At 38.1% G+C, this 20,146-nt stretch overlaps 1 protein-coding gene across 1 annotated transcript; it reads right to left on the bottom strand.

Annotated features, from left to right (window-relative positions):
• Window positions 1-679: 679 nt before the first annotated feature.
• On the bottom strand, window positions 680-18,354 carry LOC127644787 (tyrosine-protein kinase Lyn-like). Its single transcript, XM_052128168.1, has 13 exons — window positions 18,223-18,354; window positions 13,885-14,015; window positions 13,706-13,757; window positions 13,520-13,616; window positions 13,334-13,432; window positions 13,125-13,228; window positions 11,392-11,541; window positions 10,734-10,886; window positions 8,972-9,154; window positions 8,707-8,783; window positions 7,971-8,124; window positions 7,631-7,762; window positions 680-1,170 (listed from the first exon to the last, which is right to left on the bottom strand). Exons 2-13 carry the CDS (start codon window positions 14,008-14,010, stop codon window positions 968-970), a joined length of 1,530 nt encoding a protein of 509 aa, XP_051984128.1. The 5' UTR covers window positions 14,011-14,015; window positions 18,223-18,354; the 3' UTR covers window positions 680-967.
• Window positions 18,355-20,146: the final 1,792 nt, after the last annotated feature.

Here is a 20,146-nt window from a genome sequence, read left to right as displayed (position 1 = left end):
AATTATATTACACAAGATCAATGTTTTAAAATGCTTATTGTACTGTACCCTAAAGAATCATTATAACATACGTATAAAGTATGATGTTTCGTTTGTAATAAAAGCGAAGTATTCTCCAAAACGTTAGATGGCGCTACTCGGTTTCGAACGTAAGCTCCGCCCCTCACTTCAGGTTCTGGCGCTGGGGTTCTGAAACTGGTGGTGCTGCGGGTCTGCAGCTGGATACTATTGAGATGACTAGCAGATTATTAAACATGTTTTAATACATTATTTTCAAGGCCACTTCCTTAGTTTTCTGTTGGTTGGCAACCGAAGAGTAAAGCATTAAACTGTGATTTATTGTTCCACATAATTTAGAACTGCATTTTTAGGTATGTAGATAATGTACAAATGTACATTTCATGCAAAATGTAGGCTACAGAGCGTTTCTTTCTAAGCAATTAATTGGCTTAATTACAAATAATAAAATATTGTCCTCTGCCACTGTTCATTATTGTTTCATTGTCAATATTGTTATTACAAGCTGTATGACATAAAAAGAAGCATTTAGAAACATTGCACACCCTAAACATTAGCTTACAGTGCATTGATTTAATGTTGCCTTTATTGTAATTTAAAATAAGAAAAGTATTGTACCAGTATAATAATAATAACAATAACAACAACAGTGACATCATAAATTAATTCCTTGAATTTAGCAAATGCTACTTTTAAGTATAAAATTGTTTACAAATGCAGCTATTGAAATGCTGAAATGAACGTAAAGAGCAAAAGTAGCAAATAGGCAGTTAAAACTTCAATTTGAAGCAGAGATGGAAAAAATAATACTTACTTACAAATAAGTAAGCAGATTGATCAAATTAGTTACATATTAATACATTAATTCAAAGAAAAATCACATATCTTTTGATCATCTTACAACAGTAGAAACAGGATAAAGATAAACACAACAGATAATTGTGCAGCCTCATGGTTGTTGCTGGTACTGGCCCTCAGTGGCTGTGTAGAAGTCATCTAGTACACTCTGGATATAGTCAAATGTGGGACGGTCGTCCGGTTTATTCTTCCAACAGGAGGTCATGATCTCGTAAAGTTCAGCAGGACAGTTTTCAGGAGGGGGCATCCTGTAGCCTCTCTGGATTGAGGTCATGACCTCACTGTTACTCATGCCTGGAGGAAAAGAAGGAAGTGAAATGGTTAGTGGATAGCTAAGTGAAAGAGAGAGAACATGAGAAATAGAGTGTCTATTTTGTTGTATTTTAACTTTTACTGAATAGTATTTAAAAAAACAAGTTGAGTAATGTGAGTAAAGTCAGTATTTTTTTCAATGCTAAATGAATAGTTCACCCTAAAAAAATTTATGCCACCTCCTTCATGCCACCCCATATGTTTATGACTTTATTTTTCTGCTTAACACAAACAGAGATTTTTAGAAGAATAGCTCAGCGTTGTAGATCCTTGTGAATGGTGGTCAGAACTTTGAAGCTCCATACGACTTCAGTGGTTAAATACATGTTTTCAGAACCATTACTATGGGTGTTGGTAAGAAACAGATAGGATTGGGAACTGAGTTCCAGTTCCATTCTTTTAAAAATACTGGAAAAGTATTATCTTCGCGACTTTCGGTTCCGTTAACGGTTCTCTTGCGTGCAATTTTCCACCGAAGCGGCTGGAGCACTGTCCTGAAATACTTTTGCCAGTGTTTCCAGCACCACATTTCTGCAGCAGCGCTGCCCTCTACTGACTCTACAGCGTAAACAGCAAGCTCTACCAGTGTATTTAATTCCCGATCGAAAGACTCTCAAGCGGCTCTTTTGAATCTACAGCGTGAAACATATGCGCTTCCGGAACGGTTTGATTCCCGAAAGAACTATTCAAAGTAGCTGGTTCTTCTGAATCCACAGTGCAAAACATACGGTACTTCCGGTATAGTGGAATCCCGAAATAATTATTCTAATGATCCGGTTCATTTGAATCCACAGCGCGAAACATACAGCGCTTCCAGTTATAGTCTGGTATACAAGCAATATTATACTGATGTGCAAGTTATGAATGTCCAAATCGAAATTAAATTCGAGCTGTTAATGTCTCACAAGCCTGAACTACAACATTAGACAACACAACATAAATTGTCTCTGGAACTGTTACTGTTTATTTAATGATCTTTTAAATCAAGCAGTGCAGTAACTGACTAGTCTTTCATATGACAATGCATTTTTAAAGATACCCCTTTTTTTGTTGTAAGAAGTGGAATTTTATATAATAAGAAATGAATTAATGATATAGCCTACAGTCAGGTCCATAAATATTGGGACATCGACACAATTCTAATCTTTTGGGCTCTATACCCCACCACAATGGATTTGAAATGAAACGAACAAGATGTGCTTTAACTGCAGACTTTCAGCTTTAATTTGAGGGTATTTACATCCAAATCAGGTGAACGGTGTAGGAATTACAACAGTTTGTATATGTGCCTCCCACTTTTTAAGGGACCAAAAGTAATGGGACAATTGGCTGCTCAGCTGTTCCATGGCCAGGTGTGTGTTATTCCCTCATTATTCCATTTACAAGGAGCAGATAAAAGGTCCAGAGTTCATTTCAAGTGTGCTATTTGCATTTGGAATCTGTTGCTGTCAACTCTCAATATGAGATCTAAAGAGCTGTCACTATCAGTGAAGCAAACCATCATTAGGCTGAAAAATCTAAACAAACCCATCAGAGAGATAGCAAAAACATTAGGTGTGGCCAAATCAACTGTTTGGAACATTCTTAAAAAGAAAGAACGCACCGGTGAGCTCAGCAACACCAAAAGACCCGGAAGACCACGGAAAACAACTGTGGTGGATGACCGAAGAATTCTTTCCCTGGTGAAGAAAACACCCTTGACAACACTTTGCCAGATCAAGAACACTCTCCAGGAGGTAGGTGTATGTGTGTCAAAGTCAACAATCAAGAGAAGACTTCACCAGAGTGAATACAGAGGGTTCACCACAAGATGTAAACCATTGGTGAGCCTCAAAAACAGGAAGGCCAGATTAGAGTTTGCCAAACAACATCTAAAAAAGCCTTCACAGCTCTGGAACAACATCCTATGGTCAGATGAGACAAAGATCAACTTGTACCAGTGATGGGAACAGAAGCGTATGGAGAAGGAAAGGAACTGCTCATGATCCAAAGCATACCACCTCGTCAGTGAAGCATGGTGGTGGTAGTGTCATGGCATGGGCATGTATGGCTGCCAATGGAACTGGTTCTCTTGTATTTATTGATGATGTGACTGCTGACAAAAGCAGCAGGATGAATTCTGAAGTGTTTCAGGCAATATTATCTGCTCATATTCAGCCAAATGCTTCTGAACTCATTGGACGGCGCTTCACAGTACAGATGGACAATGACCCGAAGCACACTGCGAAAGCAACCAACGAGTTTTTTAAGGGAAAGAAGTGGAATGTTATGCAATGGCCAAGTCAATCACCTGACCTGAATCCGATTGAGCATGCATTTCACTTGCTGAAGACGAAACTGAAGGGAAAATGCCCCAAGAACAAGCAGGAACTGAAGACAGTTGCAGTCATAGGTGAAATCCCCCTAAAATATCATTAAAATATGTGTATTGTAAATAATATAATTATATATTCTTAAAATAATTGTTTAAGAAATAAAATAATACAAATGCAAATGGGGCAACAACAAAAAACCCCTTGGTGTCCCCTTCAAAAATTGCTCTTGAGAATTGTTATGGTTATTGTCCCCCCCAACATTGTGATGAAATATTCGACCATGGTTGCAGTAGAGGCCTGGCAGAGCATCACCAGGGATGAAACCCAACATCTGGTGATGTCTATGCATTCCAGACTTCAGGCTGTAATTGACTGCAAAGGATTTGCAACCAAGTATTAAAAAGTGAAAGTTTGATTTATGATTGTTAATCTGTCCCATTACTTTTCGTCCCTTAAAAAGTGGGAGGAACATATACAAACTGTTGTAATTCCTACACCGTTCACCTGATTTGGATGTAAATACCCTCAAATTAAAGCTGAAAGTCTGCAGTTAAAGCACATCTTGTTCGTTTCATTTCAGATCCATTGTGGTGGTGCATAGAGCCAAAAAGATTAGAATTGTGTCGATGTCCCAATATTTATGGACCTGACTGTATGTATCACACCTGTTTTTGGTTTAGATTTGCTTATTTAAAATATACAGCTGAAGTCAGAGCTTTACATACACTTAGGTTGAAGTAATTAAAACAAATTTCTTAACCACTCAACATATTTAATATTAGTACACTATAGTTTTGGCAAGTCGTTTAGGACATTTACTTTGTGCATGACACATGTAATTTTTCCAACAAATGTTTACAGAGAGATTGTTTCACTTTTAATTGACTATATCACAATTTCAGTGGGTCAGAAGTTTACATACACCAAGTTAACTGTGCCTTTAAGCAGCTTGGAATCCATCCATCCATCCATCCATCTTCAACCGCTTATCCGAAGTCGGGTCGCAGGGGCAGCTGCTCCAGCAGGGGGCCCCAAACTTCCCTATCCCGAGCCACATTAACCAGCTCTGACTGGGCTGACCCGAGCGTTCCCAGGCCAGTGTGGAGATGTAATCTCTCCACCTAGTCCTGGGTCTTCCCGAGGCCTCCTCCCAGCTGGACGTGCCTGAAACACCTCCCTAGGGAGGCGGCCAGGGGCATCCTTACCAGATGCCCAAACCACCTCAACTGACTCCTTTCAACGCAAAGGAGCAGCGGCTCTACTCCGAGCTCCTCACGGATTACTGAGCTCCTCACCCTATCTCTAAGGGAGAAGCCCGCCACCCTTCTGAGGAAGCCCATTTCGGCCGCTTGTACTCGCGACCTAGTTCTTTCGGGTCATGACCCAACCTTCATGACCATAGGTGAGGTAGGAACAAAAATTGACCGGTAGATCGAGAGCTTTGCCTTCGGCTCAGCTCTCTTTCGTGACAACAGTGCGATAGAGCTGAGTGCAATACCGCCCCTGCTGCCCCGATTCTCCGGCCAACCTCCCGCTCCATTGTCCCCTCACTCGTGAACAAGACCCCGAGGTACTTGAACTCCTTCACTTGGGGCAAAACCTCATTCCCTACCTATTTTTTTTTTTTTTTTGCAGCTTGGAATATGTCAGAAAATTATGTCAAGCCTTAATTAACCAATTAACTTCTGATAGGATGTGTACTGAATTGGAGGTGTACATGTGGATGTATTTTAAAACCTACCTTCAAACTCAGTGCCTCTTTGCTTGACATCATGGGAAAATAAAAATAAATCAGCCAAGACCTCAGAAAAAAAGAACTATGGACTTCCACAAGTCTGGTTCATCCTTGGGAGCAATTTTCAAATGTCTGAAGGTACTACGTTCATCTGTACAAACAATAGTACGCAAGTATAAACAACATGGGACCACACAGCCATCATACTGCTCAGGAAGGAGACGCATTCTGTATCATTCTGCATTCTGAGATTAACATAGTTTGGTGCGAAAAGTGAAAATCAATCCAAGAACAACAGCAAAGGACCTTGTGAAGATGCTGGAGGAAAAAGGTAGACAAGTATCTATATCTATAGTAAAACAAGACCTATATCGACATAACCTGAAAGGCTGCTCAGCAAGGAAGAAGCCACTGCTCCAAAACCGCCATAAAAAAGCCAGACTACAGTTTCCAAGTGCACATTTTGATGAAGATCTTGTCCTACGGTCTAATGAAACAAAATTTTACTGTTTGGCCATAAGGACTATCGTTATGTTTGGAGGAAAAAGGCTTGCAAGTCGAAGAACACCATCCCAACCGTGAAGCATGGGGGTGGCAGCAACATGTTGTGGGGTGCTTTGCTGCAGGAGGGACTGGTGCACTTCACAGAATAGATTACATCATGAGGAAGGAAAATGATGTGGATATATTGAAGAAACATTTCAAGACATCAGCCAGAAAGTTAAAGCTTGATCGCAAGTGGGTCTTCCAAATGGACAACGACCCCAAGCATACCTCCAAAGTTGTGGAAAAATGGCTTTAGCAAAAAACAAATTCAAGGTATTGGAGTGGCCATCACAAAGCCCTGACCTCAATCCGGCAGAACTGAAAAAGCATGTGCGAGCAAGGAGGCCTAAAAACCTGACACACTTACACGAGTTCTGCCTGGAGGAATGGTCCAAAATTCCAGCAACTTATTGTGAGAAGCTTGTGGAAGGCTACTCTAAACTTTTGACCCAAGTTAAACAATTTAAAGGCAATGCTACAAATAGTAAATATGTTTGTAAACTTCTGACCCACTGGGAATGTGACGAAAGGAATAAAAGCTGAAATAAATAATTCTCTCTACTATTATGCTGATATTTCCCATTAAAATAAAATGATCCTAACTGCCCTAAGACAGGGAATGTTTTCAATGATTAAATGTCAGGAATTGTGAAAAACGTAATTAAAGGAGTTTGAATGTATTTCGTTAAGGTGTATGTAAACTTCTGACTTCAAATAGGTTCTTTTATTGGATTGTAATTATGTCTCTAAAAAGTCTGCAAACACACCCTTTACAATAATTGTATTATATTTATTTTTGATTAGGTATATCTGCTCTGTAAAAATCTGACATGATCTCATTATTTGGTAACAGACAGCAGAGGGTAGTAAAAACAATATGAATTGCATTTCTCATTTCTAAATATATATATATATTTTTAAATGTACTAAAAGAATTGCTGCATTGTTAAGGAACCGGAATTGTTAAATTCCTTACAATTCCTAGCCCTAGAAACAGATCAACTTTTAAGTATATTTTCACAGAAAATTCTCCTCCCTTTCCAGTAGGTGGCACAATGCACAAAGAGTGTGAATCACCAAAAGAAAAACAAAAGAAGAATGTGGACGTTTACAGTGGATTTATAGTGAAAAAAGGACTTCAATATTGAACTGTTTCTCACCCACACCTATCATATCGCTTCAGTAGACATTGATTTAACCACTGGAGACATATGGATTAATTTTATACTGCCTTTATGTGCTTTATGACCTTCAAAGTTCTCGCTACCATTCAATTGCATTATATGGACCTATAGAGCTGAGATATTCTTCCAAAAATATTAATTTGTGTTCTACAGAAGACGTCATACACATCTCGGATGGCATGAGGGTGAGTAAATGATGAGACAACTTTCGATTTTGGGTTAACTGTCCCTTTAAAATATTTTTTCAATCTCAACTTAATATGTAGAGACAACTGTAAATAAGCCATTTGTAGATGTGTTCCCTCAAAAAGTGTAAACTCTGTGGCCCTGTGGCACAACAAATGTCTGTTTAGCCAAGCAATGGAAGATGGGCAGCGCGTTCTATAAACCTGTTTGAAAACAATCAATATTTTCGCAATGTCATTTGGTGATGAAATTTCATCTTTCAAATGAGAACCACTTGTTTTTAAATCTTAATTAAATCTTATTTAATTAAATATCACCAGTAGATGGCAGCAAATCCTGATAAAAACTCAGGATTGTCATCAATCCACTGTAGCTCTCTCCTGGTGAAATTGCAACTGCTAAGCTAATGATGACTCACTGAAGTGCTTAATTTAGACTCAGATTCAATCAGTGTTCCATTTACACAATTAAATTACCTGGATAAGGAATTTTCCCATAAGTTATAATCTCATACATGAGAACCCCAAAAGACCACATATCAGATTTGATGGTGAATGAGCCGTAGTTGATGGCCTCAGGTGATGTCCATTTGATAGGGAATTTTGCTCCTGTAATAAAAAGTCACAGAATACATCCCCAAATTTACACAGACCAATCAATTTGTCAGAATATTCTGACTAAAGACTGCTAATTAAGGAAACCCACAACCAAAGTATGCATAATTGGTCTAGAACAGTGCTTCACATAATTTAATCTAATTCATTATGCTACTAAACTACTGCAAGAGTCTAATCCATCATAAAATGTGTCACTCACCTTCTCTGGCCGTGTACTGGTCATCTTCAATCACTCTGGCCAGGCCAAAATCAGCTATTTTGCACAACAGGCTCTCTGAAACCAGCACATTAGCAGCTCTCAAGTCTCTGTGAATATAATTCTTCTTCTCAATATAGGCCATACCTTCAGCTATCTGTGGAGACATCCAAACTCAGAATTCAGCATTTCCGTTTGATCATAAGCAGACATAACTCAAATATGACTATGATTGTTGGGTCATATCATTAAGCATTAAATAAGAATGGGTGTAGTTCATTTTCTTTTTCTTTGTAACTAATTAAATGTTGCTTTAACGCATGGAAAATTATGGTGTCTCACTTCCCTATAGGCATCCTCTTTTACTCTGTAAAACAGGATGTGCAACTTCACCATTTGGCTCTGTCATACTAGAAGTCACAATCTACTCAAATTCACAAAACATGATTTTTTTATAGGGGGGAATTTTTTTTTCATTCTTTACTCCTCAGTACATTATACAATATGGTCACAGTTGCCAAATTATACTAGAAAATCTCAAAATAACGTCTCTGTAGGAATAATTACATGATTTATTCTTTATTCTTGGGAAAATGGCATGATTGCTTTTTGTTTTGAAGCTACCAGTTCCTCTTTTTCTTTAACTAGTGGAAAAAGTTATCTCAGACGAATGAGGCGAAGTACCGAAATAGAGGACTAAAAAAAGACTAAAATTCACATGTTCAGCAAAAGTTTTTACCTGTGCTGAAAAATCTATTAGCTGTGGTAACTGTACTTTGCAGCCTGTTTCACTTTTCAAAAAGTCTAATAAGCTTCCTGCAGATGAAGACAAAAAATATCACAACTTTAGACATATATAAGATATAAGAACCCAACAAACAAACAAATGAACCAATACATCAATGTAATTTTTTCTTTAAAATAATTATAATTCTTTACCAAAGTACAATGTCGTATCTAAGTGTTCTCTCATACTAATAATTCTGAATATTATATTTCCATACCATTCGCCATAAATTCAGTTATGATGTAGATGGGCTCAATTTTGGTGACAACTGCATAGAGGCGCACCAGTCTATCATGCTGTAAGGTTTTCATAAGGTTGGCCTCGTCAAGGAAAGCCTCTACTGACATTGTGCCCGGCTTGAGTGTTTTCACAGCCACTTTTGTGCTGTTATTGTAGTAGGCTGCAAACAAAAAGATGAAAAACAAAAAACAAACACATAATGGTTGTAACGGCCATTTTTCACTGTTGAATGGGAAGTAGAGCAGTTCAGCAACAGAACAGACATGGATAGTCTGAGTAAAACAAAAACCACACCCGTGCTGCTGACTTCTCTGAATCCTTAGCCTTTCTCACCATGGGTCTTGTGAAACACAGCTGTCCATCAATCTCACATTTCTCTGAACTTATGACACAGCACCAATGAGTTAAGGACGGTTAATGACCAGAGAGATGTGAAACACACATCTTTATTTCACAATTGTATTTGCATGCATTGTGCTCATCCTTTGTTCCACTTAAACAACATTTCCCTGTTCATACAAAATACTTACAAATTTGTGCTCTCCTGCAAGGGTATGAAGTACCCGAGTAACTGTCCATTACTAAACTTGAGCAATATCACATGAGCAAGAGTGCTGTTGTTCTGAATAAATGAAAATGATGTCATCATTTACTCTCACTCATGTTGCGCCAACACCGTGTGACTTTCTTCCGTGGAACACAAAATTCACTTTCACAATAATGTAAAATGAAAGTGAATGGTTACTATGACTAACATCATGCTTAACATCTGGTTTTATGTTCTAAGGAAGAAAGTTGTATGGGTTTGGAACAGCATGAGTTTGAGTAAATGATGACAGATTTTCCATTTTTGGGTGAACTATCCCTTCATGGACACTTAAAAGTGGAATCGTTTTACTTTAAAGTTTTAAGCACAATACTTTGTCTTTAAATTGAGTAAAATGTTAAGAAATGTTAACGTTCACACTGGCTCTCTAAGATATGTGATACACAAATGATCATCTTAGCAGTTCAGACCAGTGAAATCCAGTTGTTTTCCAAGAGGGGCACGCCTATTGATAGGAAGCTTTTGTCACCATACAGACGTATAGTGTGTGTAAGGTCCATTAGCACTATGCCAACAAGGTCAAAGGATGCTGAAGGAAACATGGCCAGAGGCGACAGAGAACCAGTTGTATATTTGCAAAGACTGCTTCCTGCAATTCATCACGTCAGCTGAAGGGGAAGAGGGTACACGAATAATAACGAAATCCAAATGCAAATCCTGCCTCAATTGCATAGCAGTTTCCTCCTCATATCTCACTGATAAAAGCAGGGCATGTGTATACTCTCAATGCGCACTTTAAGAGAGCCATTCATGCCAGCTAGAATCCACAGCAGGATGACTGAAGATTTGAATGTATGTCGTCACAGTTTTAATGGCTTAAAGAATTAGATAGCATCAATAAGCCTCCACGTGTGCTTTGGCACACAAAAAAAGATCCTTTAAGTTCATTAATGGATTCAAAATGTAGTTTTCTTTGTAGCCCCATGAGAAGCACATAAAACTGTAGTTTTTTTTATAATTACACGCATAATTAAGAACATTTCAACATCACAAGGACAGAACAGCCCTTCAAGCATTTCTGCTATAGTATAAAATCCCCTTCTGCTGGGAAAAGATGAAGGAAACTCTTATGATCACACGAGATTTCTAAAAATCATAGACAGGCTGGAGGTTTTTTATTTTCTGAACTCACCCATCCACACCTCTCCAAACTGCCCTGCTCCAAGTTTCTTAACCATCTTTATAGATTCTTTTGAGATTTCCCAGGCATCTTTGTCCCAGGGTTTCTGTGCTTTGGGCTTCTCACATGGTTTCACTAGTTTTCGACATAATCCATCTGCTTGTTCTGTGACAAAATTATATACATTCTTCTTATTTCAATAAGCCAAAGAAAGATAATGAGTATATATTTTGGAGTCATGTAAATAACAGAAATAATACTAAATTGAGCAACTATCAATGAACACACACACACACACATACATATATATATATATATATATATATATATATATATATATATAGTGTGTACTATATATGGATCAATGACGTGAAAATATATGGGTCAATGAAAAAAAAAAAAAAATATATATATATATATATATATATACACACACACACACACTTTTATTTGTGTTATTTCATTGTTTTGATGGATGATGAATAATTAAGAATAAGTCGGTGTGTCCAAACTTTTGACTAGTACTGTAAGTGGTTCACTGATAAATAAAGTTGTCCAAAATTATATATAAAAATCATGAGTAACATAAATTCAGTACATACTAAATTAAAATGTGTCCAAACTTTCGATTGGTATGTATATAAATGTTGTTTGCAGTCATGAAACTTACTGTGGTAATGTTTTATCATGCTGTTGATGTCATTGAAAGTGATTTTGGGAGAGATGTAGTAGCCTCCATTATCCAGAGATCTGATCTTATAATGTTTAACAACATCTGACCCTTGAGCATCCACATCTCTGATTGACAGTGAATAACTTCCTGTTCACAACAATTCAGAATGTTTTACTACCACAATTACCAAATAAATAAATACATAAATAAAAGACAAGTAAGAGTTCCCCGTCTGTCGCTCACTTCGACGTTGTGTCGAAGAAGCGACACTAGGGGTCTCTCTTGAGAGCCTTTTGCATCTCTGATCAATGAGAAAAGGCCAATGAGAAATTGGCAGGCAGAATTTGCATGGCCCGCCCCTGGACAAACAGGTATAAAGGGAGGGAAATGCATCCGTTTCATTCAGAAATTTTCTTCAGAGCCGATCGGTTGTGTACGCAGTGAGCTGCGAGTCACTGTCTATTCCTCCCATCTCTGAGCGATTGCTGTTGGATCTACGGTGCATATCAGCAGCTTTGCCCCTGGGTGCTTCGAGCAAAATACACAGCGGCGTTGAATGTCCATTTCAGGACGCGTCTTTATAAAGATGCCTTTCCACCCCTGTGTAGTTCCTGATTGCGGTAGAGTGCTCTCCGCTCCTGATGGTCACAGGCGCCTGCCTCAGGGGTCTGGGCAGCAATCACACCGAGGCAGCGTTTGTGGATGGTTTGTGTTCTCACTGCGAGAATCTTACCATGGCAATGTTGCGGTTGCGGCTTTCCTTCCTAAGAAAGAACGCCACTCCAGCGGTTTCGTCCCATGTTTTCTCAGGTCCGTGGTAATACCGTATGCTTTGACCCCAGGAGATCCCACAAACTCGGCTCCCTGGATGACTCCTCTCTAGCCCTCTGGTCCGCGAATTCAGCGGAGGAATTCACCAACCAAGACCAATGCGGGTACTCAATTTACCCAGTACTGGAATAGGTGCTCCACAAGACGGGCTCCCACATGGACTTTTCCCCCTGTGTGTATTTTCTGCGGTACGGTCCCCTTGCGAGCGGACCCGCGTCTCCCTTGGGCAGTCCTCACGGACCCCCGGTAGCCGTGTTTGTAGCAACTCCTCCCTCCCAATGAGGTAGGATCTACCTCCGCGCCATTCTCCACATGTGACCTAAAAGCCCGTGTGATGTATTTCACCACTCTTTACCTCCCCCAGTCTGGGCAGGTGTGGTCTCCACAGGGTCTTTCCCCCCTGAAAGAATAGGAAAACTGGGAAAGATCGCCTACCCCGATGCGTATGATAGCATTAAGATGGCCCCAGTCGCTTTAACTCTATGCGAGAAACATAGAGAGAGAAAAGGACCCCTAGTGTCGCTTCTTCGACACAACGTTGAAGTGAGCGACAGATGGGGAACGTCTAGGTTACGGATGTAACCTCCGTTCCCTGATGAAGGGAACGAGAAGTTGTGTCCTCCCGGCCACGTGGCTGAACCGAGCCACTGTTGCGGCTGAACCTCATTGTCGGCTCCTCAGATAAATCCTGAATGAAACAGACTCATTTCCCTCCCTTTATACCATATGTCCGGGGGCGGATGTTCTCATTGGCCTTTTCTCATAGATCAGAGATGCAAAAGGCTCTCAAGAGAGACCCTAGTGTCGCTTCTTCGACACAATGTCTCATTCCCTCCAACAGGGAACGGAGGTTACATCCGTAATCTAGACATTCATTGCAGTCACAAGGTCCAGTGTACCTTTTGAGGTTTCACTCTCACGTATAAGGTAAGATCCAGGTTTGTTAGTGGGTGCTAATAGTTGCCTCTCTGCATCCTTCCTAGTGAGATCTTTGAAGAACCATCTAAATATAAAATAAAATAATACAACAATGATTAGATTAAATGTTTAAACCTGCACTTAGGTTCTGTCATTTCACTTGTAATTCGGCTTATCGGATGGCACTTACTGTTCTGTCTCCATAGTGTCTACTTCAGCAACATAGTTTGAAGGAATAAATCCTTCTTTTCTTGTGCTCAGAGACTTTGCCTTCCACCATTCTCCATGCCTGATAAATATCAACACAAAACTTCACCATGACAGACAAGGAAAAACACCTGATGTAGAGAGAGGAAAGATGGGGACATTCACTCACTCCTCAAGAACCTTTAACTTTTCTCCTTTTTTAAAACCCAGATCATCGGGATGAATGGCTTCGTAGGGGAACAAGGCAATGACCATTTTACCTGTTTCTGTATGAAAAACAAATACAGTTTTACAAAACATTCAAAGCTTCAAAAGAGATCAGAATCAGACAGAGGATCACAATGATCAGACCAACCTTCCATTTTTTCGAACACCTGACCAGGTAGGAGGCCAGAAGCTGAATTATTCTGGGACATAAAACACTGAATTTAAGATTTCTCAATCACATGTTTATGAAAATGCTTAAAATGTGGCTAGAAAACCCTTCTCTGAATGTACATGAACATGAACAGAAACCCCCAGCTCACTACTTACTCTAGGAGGCTGGGAGGTTGGATCTCTCATATATGCAGTTTTGGCAGTATGTACTGGCTGGCGTTTGTTCACATCAAGCACACCTCCATTTTGGTTATCATCCAGCTTGGATTTTATGCAACCCATGTTTCCTGCAAAGAAGATATACGCTTGTCAAAATAAAAGTATAAAGTCATGGAGAAACTGAATTTCATCAGAACAGATGTTCATGATGAAACATTGTATCACACTATAACATATCAACAAATCTACAGTACACTACCTAATGAGATCTACAGTAGATGTAAGATTTTAGTAGTTATCTATGTATTGTAACTTATATGCAACACACAGTATATATTTGTGAAAGATAACCGAACTTTATTGAACCTGGCAGTTTCTTATGTTTAGAATTAAGAAACCAGTGATGATGACAGGTTTTAAAGGGGGGTTGGGGGGTAATACCCCCCTAGATTCTCATTGTGCCTGCTCAGAAACTTCTGACACCCCTGTCCTGGTCCAATGAGGAGACAAGCAATTGCTCACCCCATAAATAGCATCTTAGTACCGGCCCTGATGCAGAAGAGATTTTAAGTGCTTGTTATTACTGAATATAGCCAATTGTTTCAAATTGGAATTAGAATTATTTGAATATATATGGCAACCTGACCACACCTTACTATAGAATTTTGTTTCAAAAACTAGATGCTATGCTAAGTACAATTCCATGTCAATCATTATATTGCCTGTTCAAAAACAATGTAAACTCAGTTTTATGTTTTTAACAAATGAAAACCAATAAAATGTCAAGTAAAATTCTTGTGAGCTTGACTCCGTGACAAAATAGGTCAGAATTTCCCAAGTGAAAAGATGCCCTTTCTTTTCTTTATAGCAGCTGACAATCACTCTCTATTAAAATAAGGTGCAATGTACAGGTAATAATTGCTGGATGTTGGCTTTAGCAAAGCAAAAGCAACAGGATTATCAGGAGGAAATGCATGTACTAGAAATCTCTAGGCAATGGACTGTAAGTTAATAAGCAACAAACTTAATTTCCTTTTCTATTTCCCACAAACCTCACATTAATACCTCTGAAATTCTGACAAATGATCAATAGAAACAAATATAATAAACACCAAGGAAAAGAGACAAATGGCTGCTTAATTCCTAATTTCTTCAAATGATCAAAAACGCATTTTAAAAAACCTTCACCTTATAGAGAATGTGGCTTGACATTCATTTATTAGACTCTTTGTCAGACTAATATTTTGACCAAGTGTTGCCCTCCCTCTGGGAAAACTTTTGGCTTGTTTGGCAATTATTTCCGCAACCTTTGGTATTTCAGGAAATGTTTAACCCTGTTACCTCTTAAACAAGTCAGTGCCCAAAGTAGCCAACACAATTTTATTTTCCCTGCCATCAGTGGAATGGTGATTATGTGGCAGTGCCAGGATAAGTGAAAATAATTTTACCTAAAAATTTGCTTCACATGGAAACTAACTAAACTGGCTTAATTCAAGTTAAAAAAATAATATTAACATGTCTGACACAACCCGAATACATTTAGAATACACCAACAAACTAATATTAAGGAATAGGTAGAACCCTTAACATTTGTTAGGTGTGGCCAAGACCATAAAATACATAATTCGAAACTGCTTACCAAAGCAATTTTGACACAAAATAAGACAATGCTTTGTATACATACAACTGAGATGTGAAAAAGGGAAATTCTTGCCACCCAAATTATCTTTGACAGTTAAACTATGTTTAATTAAAAATGGTGAAACAAAAAGTATGGTGAAATCTAATCTGCCTCTGTTTTGTGCTGGAGTGAGCTGAGGTGCCTGTATTTTTATATGTCAGCAGGAAATTAGTGGCAAGGCTAGATTAATATGAGTTAAAGCAGGCCACTGTGGCTGCACACTTCCTCCTTTGACCAGCATCTGTTGGGTGTTCGGCAAGACAGGAAAGACAATGAACATCTGAGCAAGGCACACAGACCACAACAGAGCCCTGATCTGCCTCACAATGAATTAAATGATATATGCGGTGTGATAAACAGTTTGATAAAGTCTTTTTTTGACTTGTAAGAAGCTTTACCTATTTGAGTCGTATGGTGTTATGTTGTGGGCTATTTAATGTGATCACATTATATCAGCTATCAAATGTTTTCAATAATGTTGATTCGTAATGATATGATCTTCACTAATGTGAAGTCAAATGTTTTTATCTGGACCAGTGATGACTGACAAAGATGTTCTTTCTGAGAGAAATCATGACTATTATTTATTATTATTATATTATTATTCAGCAGGGATGTGCACAGACATTTTTGTGGGGGCTCAAGTGGAAAAAAAGTGCACGTCTAATAGTTATTTATTTAAAAAAAACAATTTTAAACAAAATGTCCATTACATTAACACACATAACAGACTTACTTACCTAATTATTTTAATTCCACCACACGCAATTTTTTCATACTCAACAGATTTCTACAAAATAATCAGTTCACACAGACACCATGGTCTTCTTTAGTATTCACTAGGTTTATCACAAGGGCAGGCAACAGCAAAGGAAGCTATGCCACAATGTGCATGTTTTCTATGCTACTAGTTTCAAGTATATATTTAGAATAAATGACTGCACCAAAGAGAGGGACATAATTTAACTAATAATTTGTTTATTTTGCACAAGGCACTAAATCGTTTTAATTCTTTTGGTGTTATTGGAATACATAACACTTCAAAATCAACAAAAATATTCACACTAAACTGAAAAAGGCTGTTGCTGCTATTTTGTTAATTTTACAGGAAAAAACAGTGCAAAAATAATGAAAAAATACTACAAAAAATGATTGACAAAATACAAAAATACAGCAACTTAACTGAAATGATTACAAAAAAGGTCTTGAACTTTGAAATAAAATATTTCCTTCAATTCCCTTTACATTGTGCAGCCAAGCAACAGAATACTGAATTGCCTGAATACAATATATTATTGCTATTATAATTACACTTACCAATCACTTACCAATCACGCACGCACGACGCACGACGCACACACAAACACAATAACTGTTGGTGACAAGAACTTTGCTTCAAATTTAGGGAGGGCTGTCTGTATTATATAAAGATCTATCAGCATACAACAAATTAATAGAATGGATAGTTATTAGATGAAGAGCCTACGATCAAAATTATGAATTTACTGTTTAAGGCAGGACACTTTTTTTTCATGTAGTGGTCAATTTTGAGATTTTGGTATATATATTGCGTCCATGTCTTCTTTTACTCTAATGGAAAGAAAACTTCCAAAATACACATTTAGATGGTTTGGTTTGTTTTAAGCTTACCATGCATCTGTTGGCATCTGTAGATTTCTTCTAAATTAACCAAAACAAGCTAATCTGCATATTTAAACATAACAAGTTAACTATATGTGTCTTTGGGCTAATTAGCTGTAAAGTCGAGGCACTGGTAGCTTAGTCTTTTGTTAATCACCACTCACCTCCACACAGGCCATGAAAAACACAACTAGGATAGGAGTTGGGAGGGGCTGCTGCCTGCCAGTCTGATGTGCCGATGTGCGGAGACGCAGAGGGAGAGAGCGAGCATCGGAACTCGGAATAAATGGAAAAAAATACAAAAATAATAATATATATATATATATATATATATATATATATATATATATATATATATATATATATATATATATTTTTTTTTTCTTTTTAATTTAAAGCACCACAGAAAAAGGGCACTTTCTCTTGAAGAAAAAAAAGGGCAGGTGCTCAAGCTCCCTTTGATGTCTATGTGTGCTCATGCCTGTTGATTTGTACAGCGAGTTCAAGTGTTGCTTTCCTGAGGGGAAATTATTAACTGTAGGCTATTTGGTCCCCTTTTATGTAGCACAGACTGTCTCCGTAAAACAAGCTTAGGGACCGTTCACATCGACAGCCTTTAACATTCATCTGCGATTTATCTACATTGTTTTTCAATACAATCATGTGCCACATGATCATTGCGTCTCGCTGTTTTTTCAGCTTTTCGCGCAGGAGTAGCTACAGCGTTTTTTAGACGTATCTCGAGACACGCGTTCCGTCCTCTTCGTTGCGCTGCGTCTAGCTTTTTAGCGCAAGAACGTATTCGGTGTGAACCCTTACATAGCGCATCTCCAGTTTGTTTTACTGATATCTGGCAGTAATAGCTTATGTGCAATTTCATTTTTGATGTAGGCCAACATTTTACCTTGCACAATTACCGTTTCATTCTAAAGTTATGTATCGATTTCGTTGGCCTGTTTAGAACAAAAGTAGATTTAAAAAGTGCTTACAAGAGTACGGAGAAGTCTACATACCTGTCAAAAGTCAGAAAAGGGGTTAGCTCGCATTTAAAGGGAATAGTTCCGGAGAGAGATGAGCTTTGGTGCGCTCTCTGAGAGACTCATTGAAGAGAGCACACGCTCACAAACACACGCGCACACAGAATGAGGAACCTGATTCTGGACGACCGCTGTTTTTTTTCCTGAGCTTTCAACTTCCTGGTACACTATTTACCATGTTTATCAGATTTCACTTCTATTTGTTTGCATAAAACCGCAGTGCGCATACGATTGTAAAGTGCAAACTCTGTGAAGTATAACGCGTAATTTTAAGCCTACATCCATCCATCCATCATCCATCCATCCATCCATCTATCGGTCTGTCCATTCTTCTATCTATCTATCTATCTATCTATCTATCTATCTATCTATCTATCTATCTATCTATCTATCTATCTATCTATCTATCTATCTATCTATCTATCTATCCCTATCTGTCTGTCTGTTCCTATCTGTCTGTCTGTCGGTTCATATCTATCTATCTATCTATCTATCTATCTATCTATCTATCTATCTGTCTGTCTATCTGTCTGTGTGTCCCTATCTATCTATCTATCTATCTATCTATCTATCTATCTATCTATCTATCTATCTATCTATCTATCTATCTGTCTGTGTGTCCCTATCTATCTATCTATCTATCTATCTATCTATCTATCTATCTATCTATCTATCTATCTATCGGTTCCTATCTGTCTGTCTGTCGGTTCCTATCTATCTATCTATCTATCTATCTATCTATCTATCTATCTATCTATCGGTTCCTATCTATCTATCTATCTATCTATCTGTCTGTCTGTCTGTCTGTCTGTCTGTTCCTATCTGTCTGTCTGTCGGTTCATATCTATCTATCTATCTATCTATCTATCTATCTGTTCCTATCTGTCTGTCGGTTCCTATCTATCTATCTATCTATCTATCTATCTATCTATCTGTTCCTATCTGTCTGTCTGTCTGTGTGTCCCTATCTATCTATCTATCTATCTATCTATCTATCTATCTATCTGTCGGTTCCTATCTGTCTGTCTATCGGTTCCTATCTGTCTGTCTGTCGGTTCATATCTATCTATCTATCTATCTATCTATCTATCTATCTATCTATCTATCTATCTATCTGTTCCTATCTGTCGGTTCCTATCTATCTATCTATCTATCTATCTATCTATCTATCTATCTGTCTGTCTGTCTGTCTATCGGTTCCTATCTGTCTGTCTATCGGTTCCTATCTGTCTGTCTGTCGGTTCATATCTATCTATCTATCTATCTATCTATCTATCTATCTATCTATCTATCTATCTATCTATCTATCCTGTCATTGTGTTTTTTTGCACCAAGTTTTCAGGTCTTTATGTGCAGTTTTATATTTTTTAAAAACGGTTTAGGGGGCCTGGGAGGAGGAGTGGCCACTGGGGAAGTTGGCGTTACTTTTGCCAATAAAGCAAAATCAAGTTGTCTAATAGACTACATAGCATGCATTCTCTGTGGCAGGCTTCTGTGTGTCATGTGGTACATGCTACACACCCTCATGGTGAAATCATAAGGATTCATATACCTTTTCTAACTTTTTCTGATGTCACTGGTCATCATTTCCATCTAATACACGTCAATTAGTTGCTTCTGTCATACACAACAGTTTCCTATAATTTTTACACACTACTGATCGGTTAGGTTTAGATAAGGGGTCCTTAATGCAATGCAAAACACACGCTTACTTCCACATTAAACATCCAGGCATTTGCACGTGATGAAATCGTACAAATGTGTACGAAGGAACTCGTAAGGAAGGAAATCAAATAAAATAGCAAACTCGCAAAATATGTGTGAATTTTCATGAGACTAAGAATTTACATGACTAAGTACGTTAAAAAAAACATTGAAATGCTAATACATTTTTAAAAGC

The sequence above is a fragment of the Xyrauchen texanus genome, chromosome 6 (genome assembly GCF_025860055.1).
Source record: "Xyrauchen texanus isolate HMW12.3.18 chromosome 6, RBS_HiC_50CHRs, whole genome shotgun sequence".
NCBI classification, from domain to species: Eukaryota; Metazoa; Chordata; class Actinopteri; order Cypriniformes; family Catostomidae; genus Xyrauchen; species Xyrauchen texanus.
Note: the sequence above shows the minus strand (reverse complement) of the source record. Positions and strands in the feature narration are given on the sequence as shown.

Coding starts and splice junctions, on each gene's coding strand:
- LOC127644787 (XM_052128168.1), bottom strand. CDS start 14,010: ATGGGTTGCATAAAATCCAAGCTGGATGATAACCAAAATGGAGGTGTG. Junction 13,433..13,519: donor AAGTTAAAGGTTCTTGAGGA/GTGAGTGAATGT, acceptor GATATTTATCAG/GCATGGAGAATGGTGGAAGG. Junction 8,784..8,971: donor AACTGAATTTATGGCGAATG/GTATGGAAATAT, acceptor CTTCATCTGCAG/GAAGCTTATTAGACTTTTTG.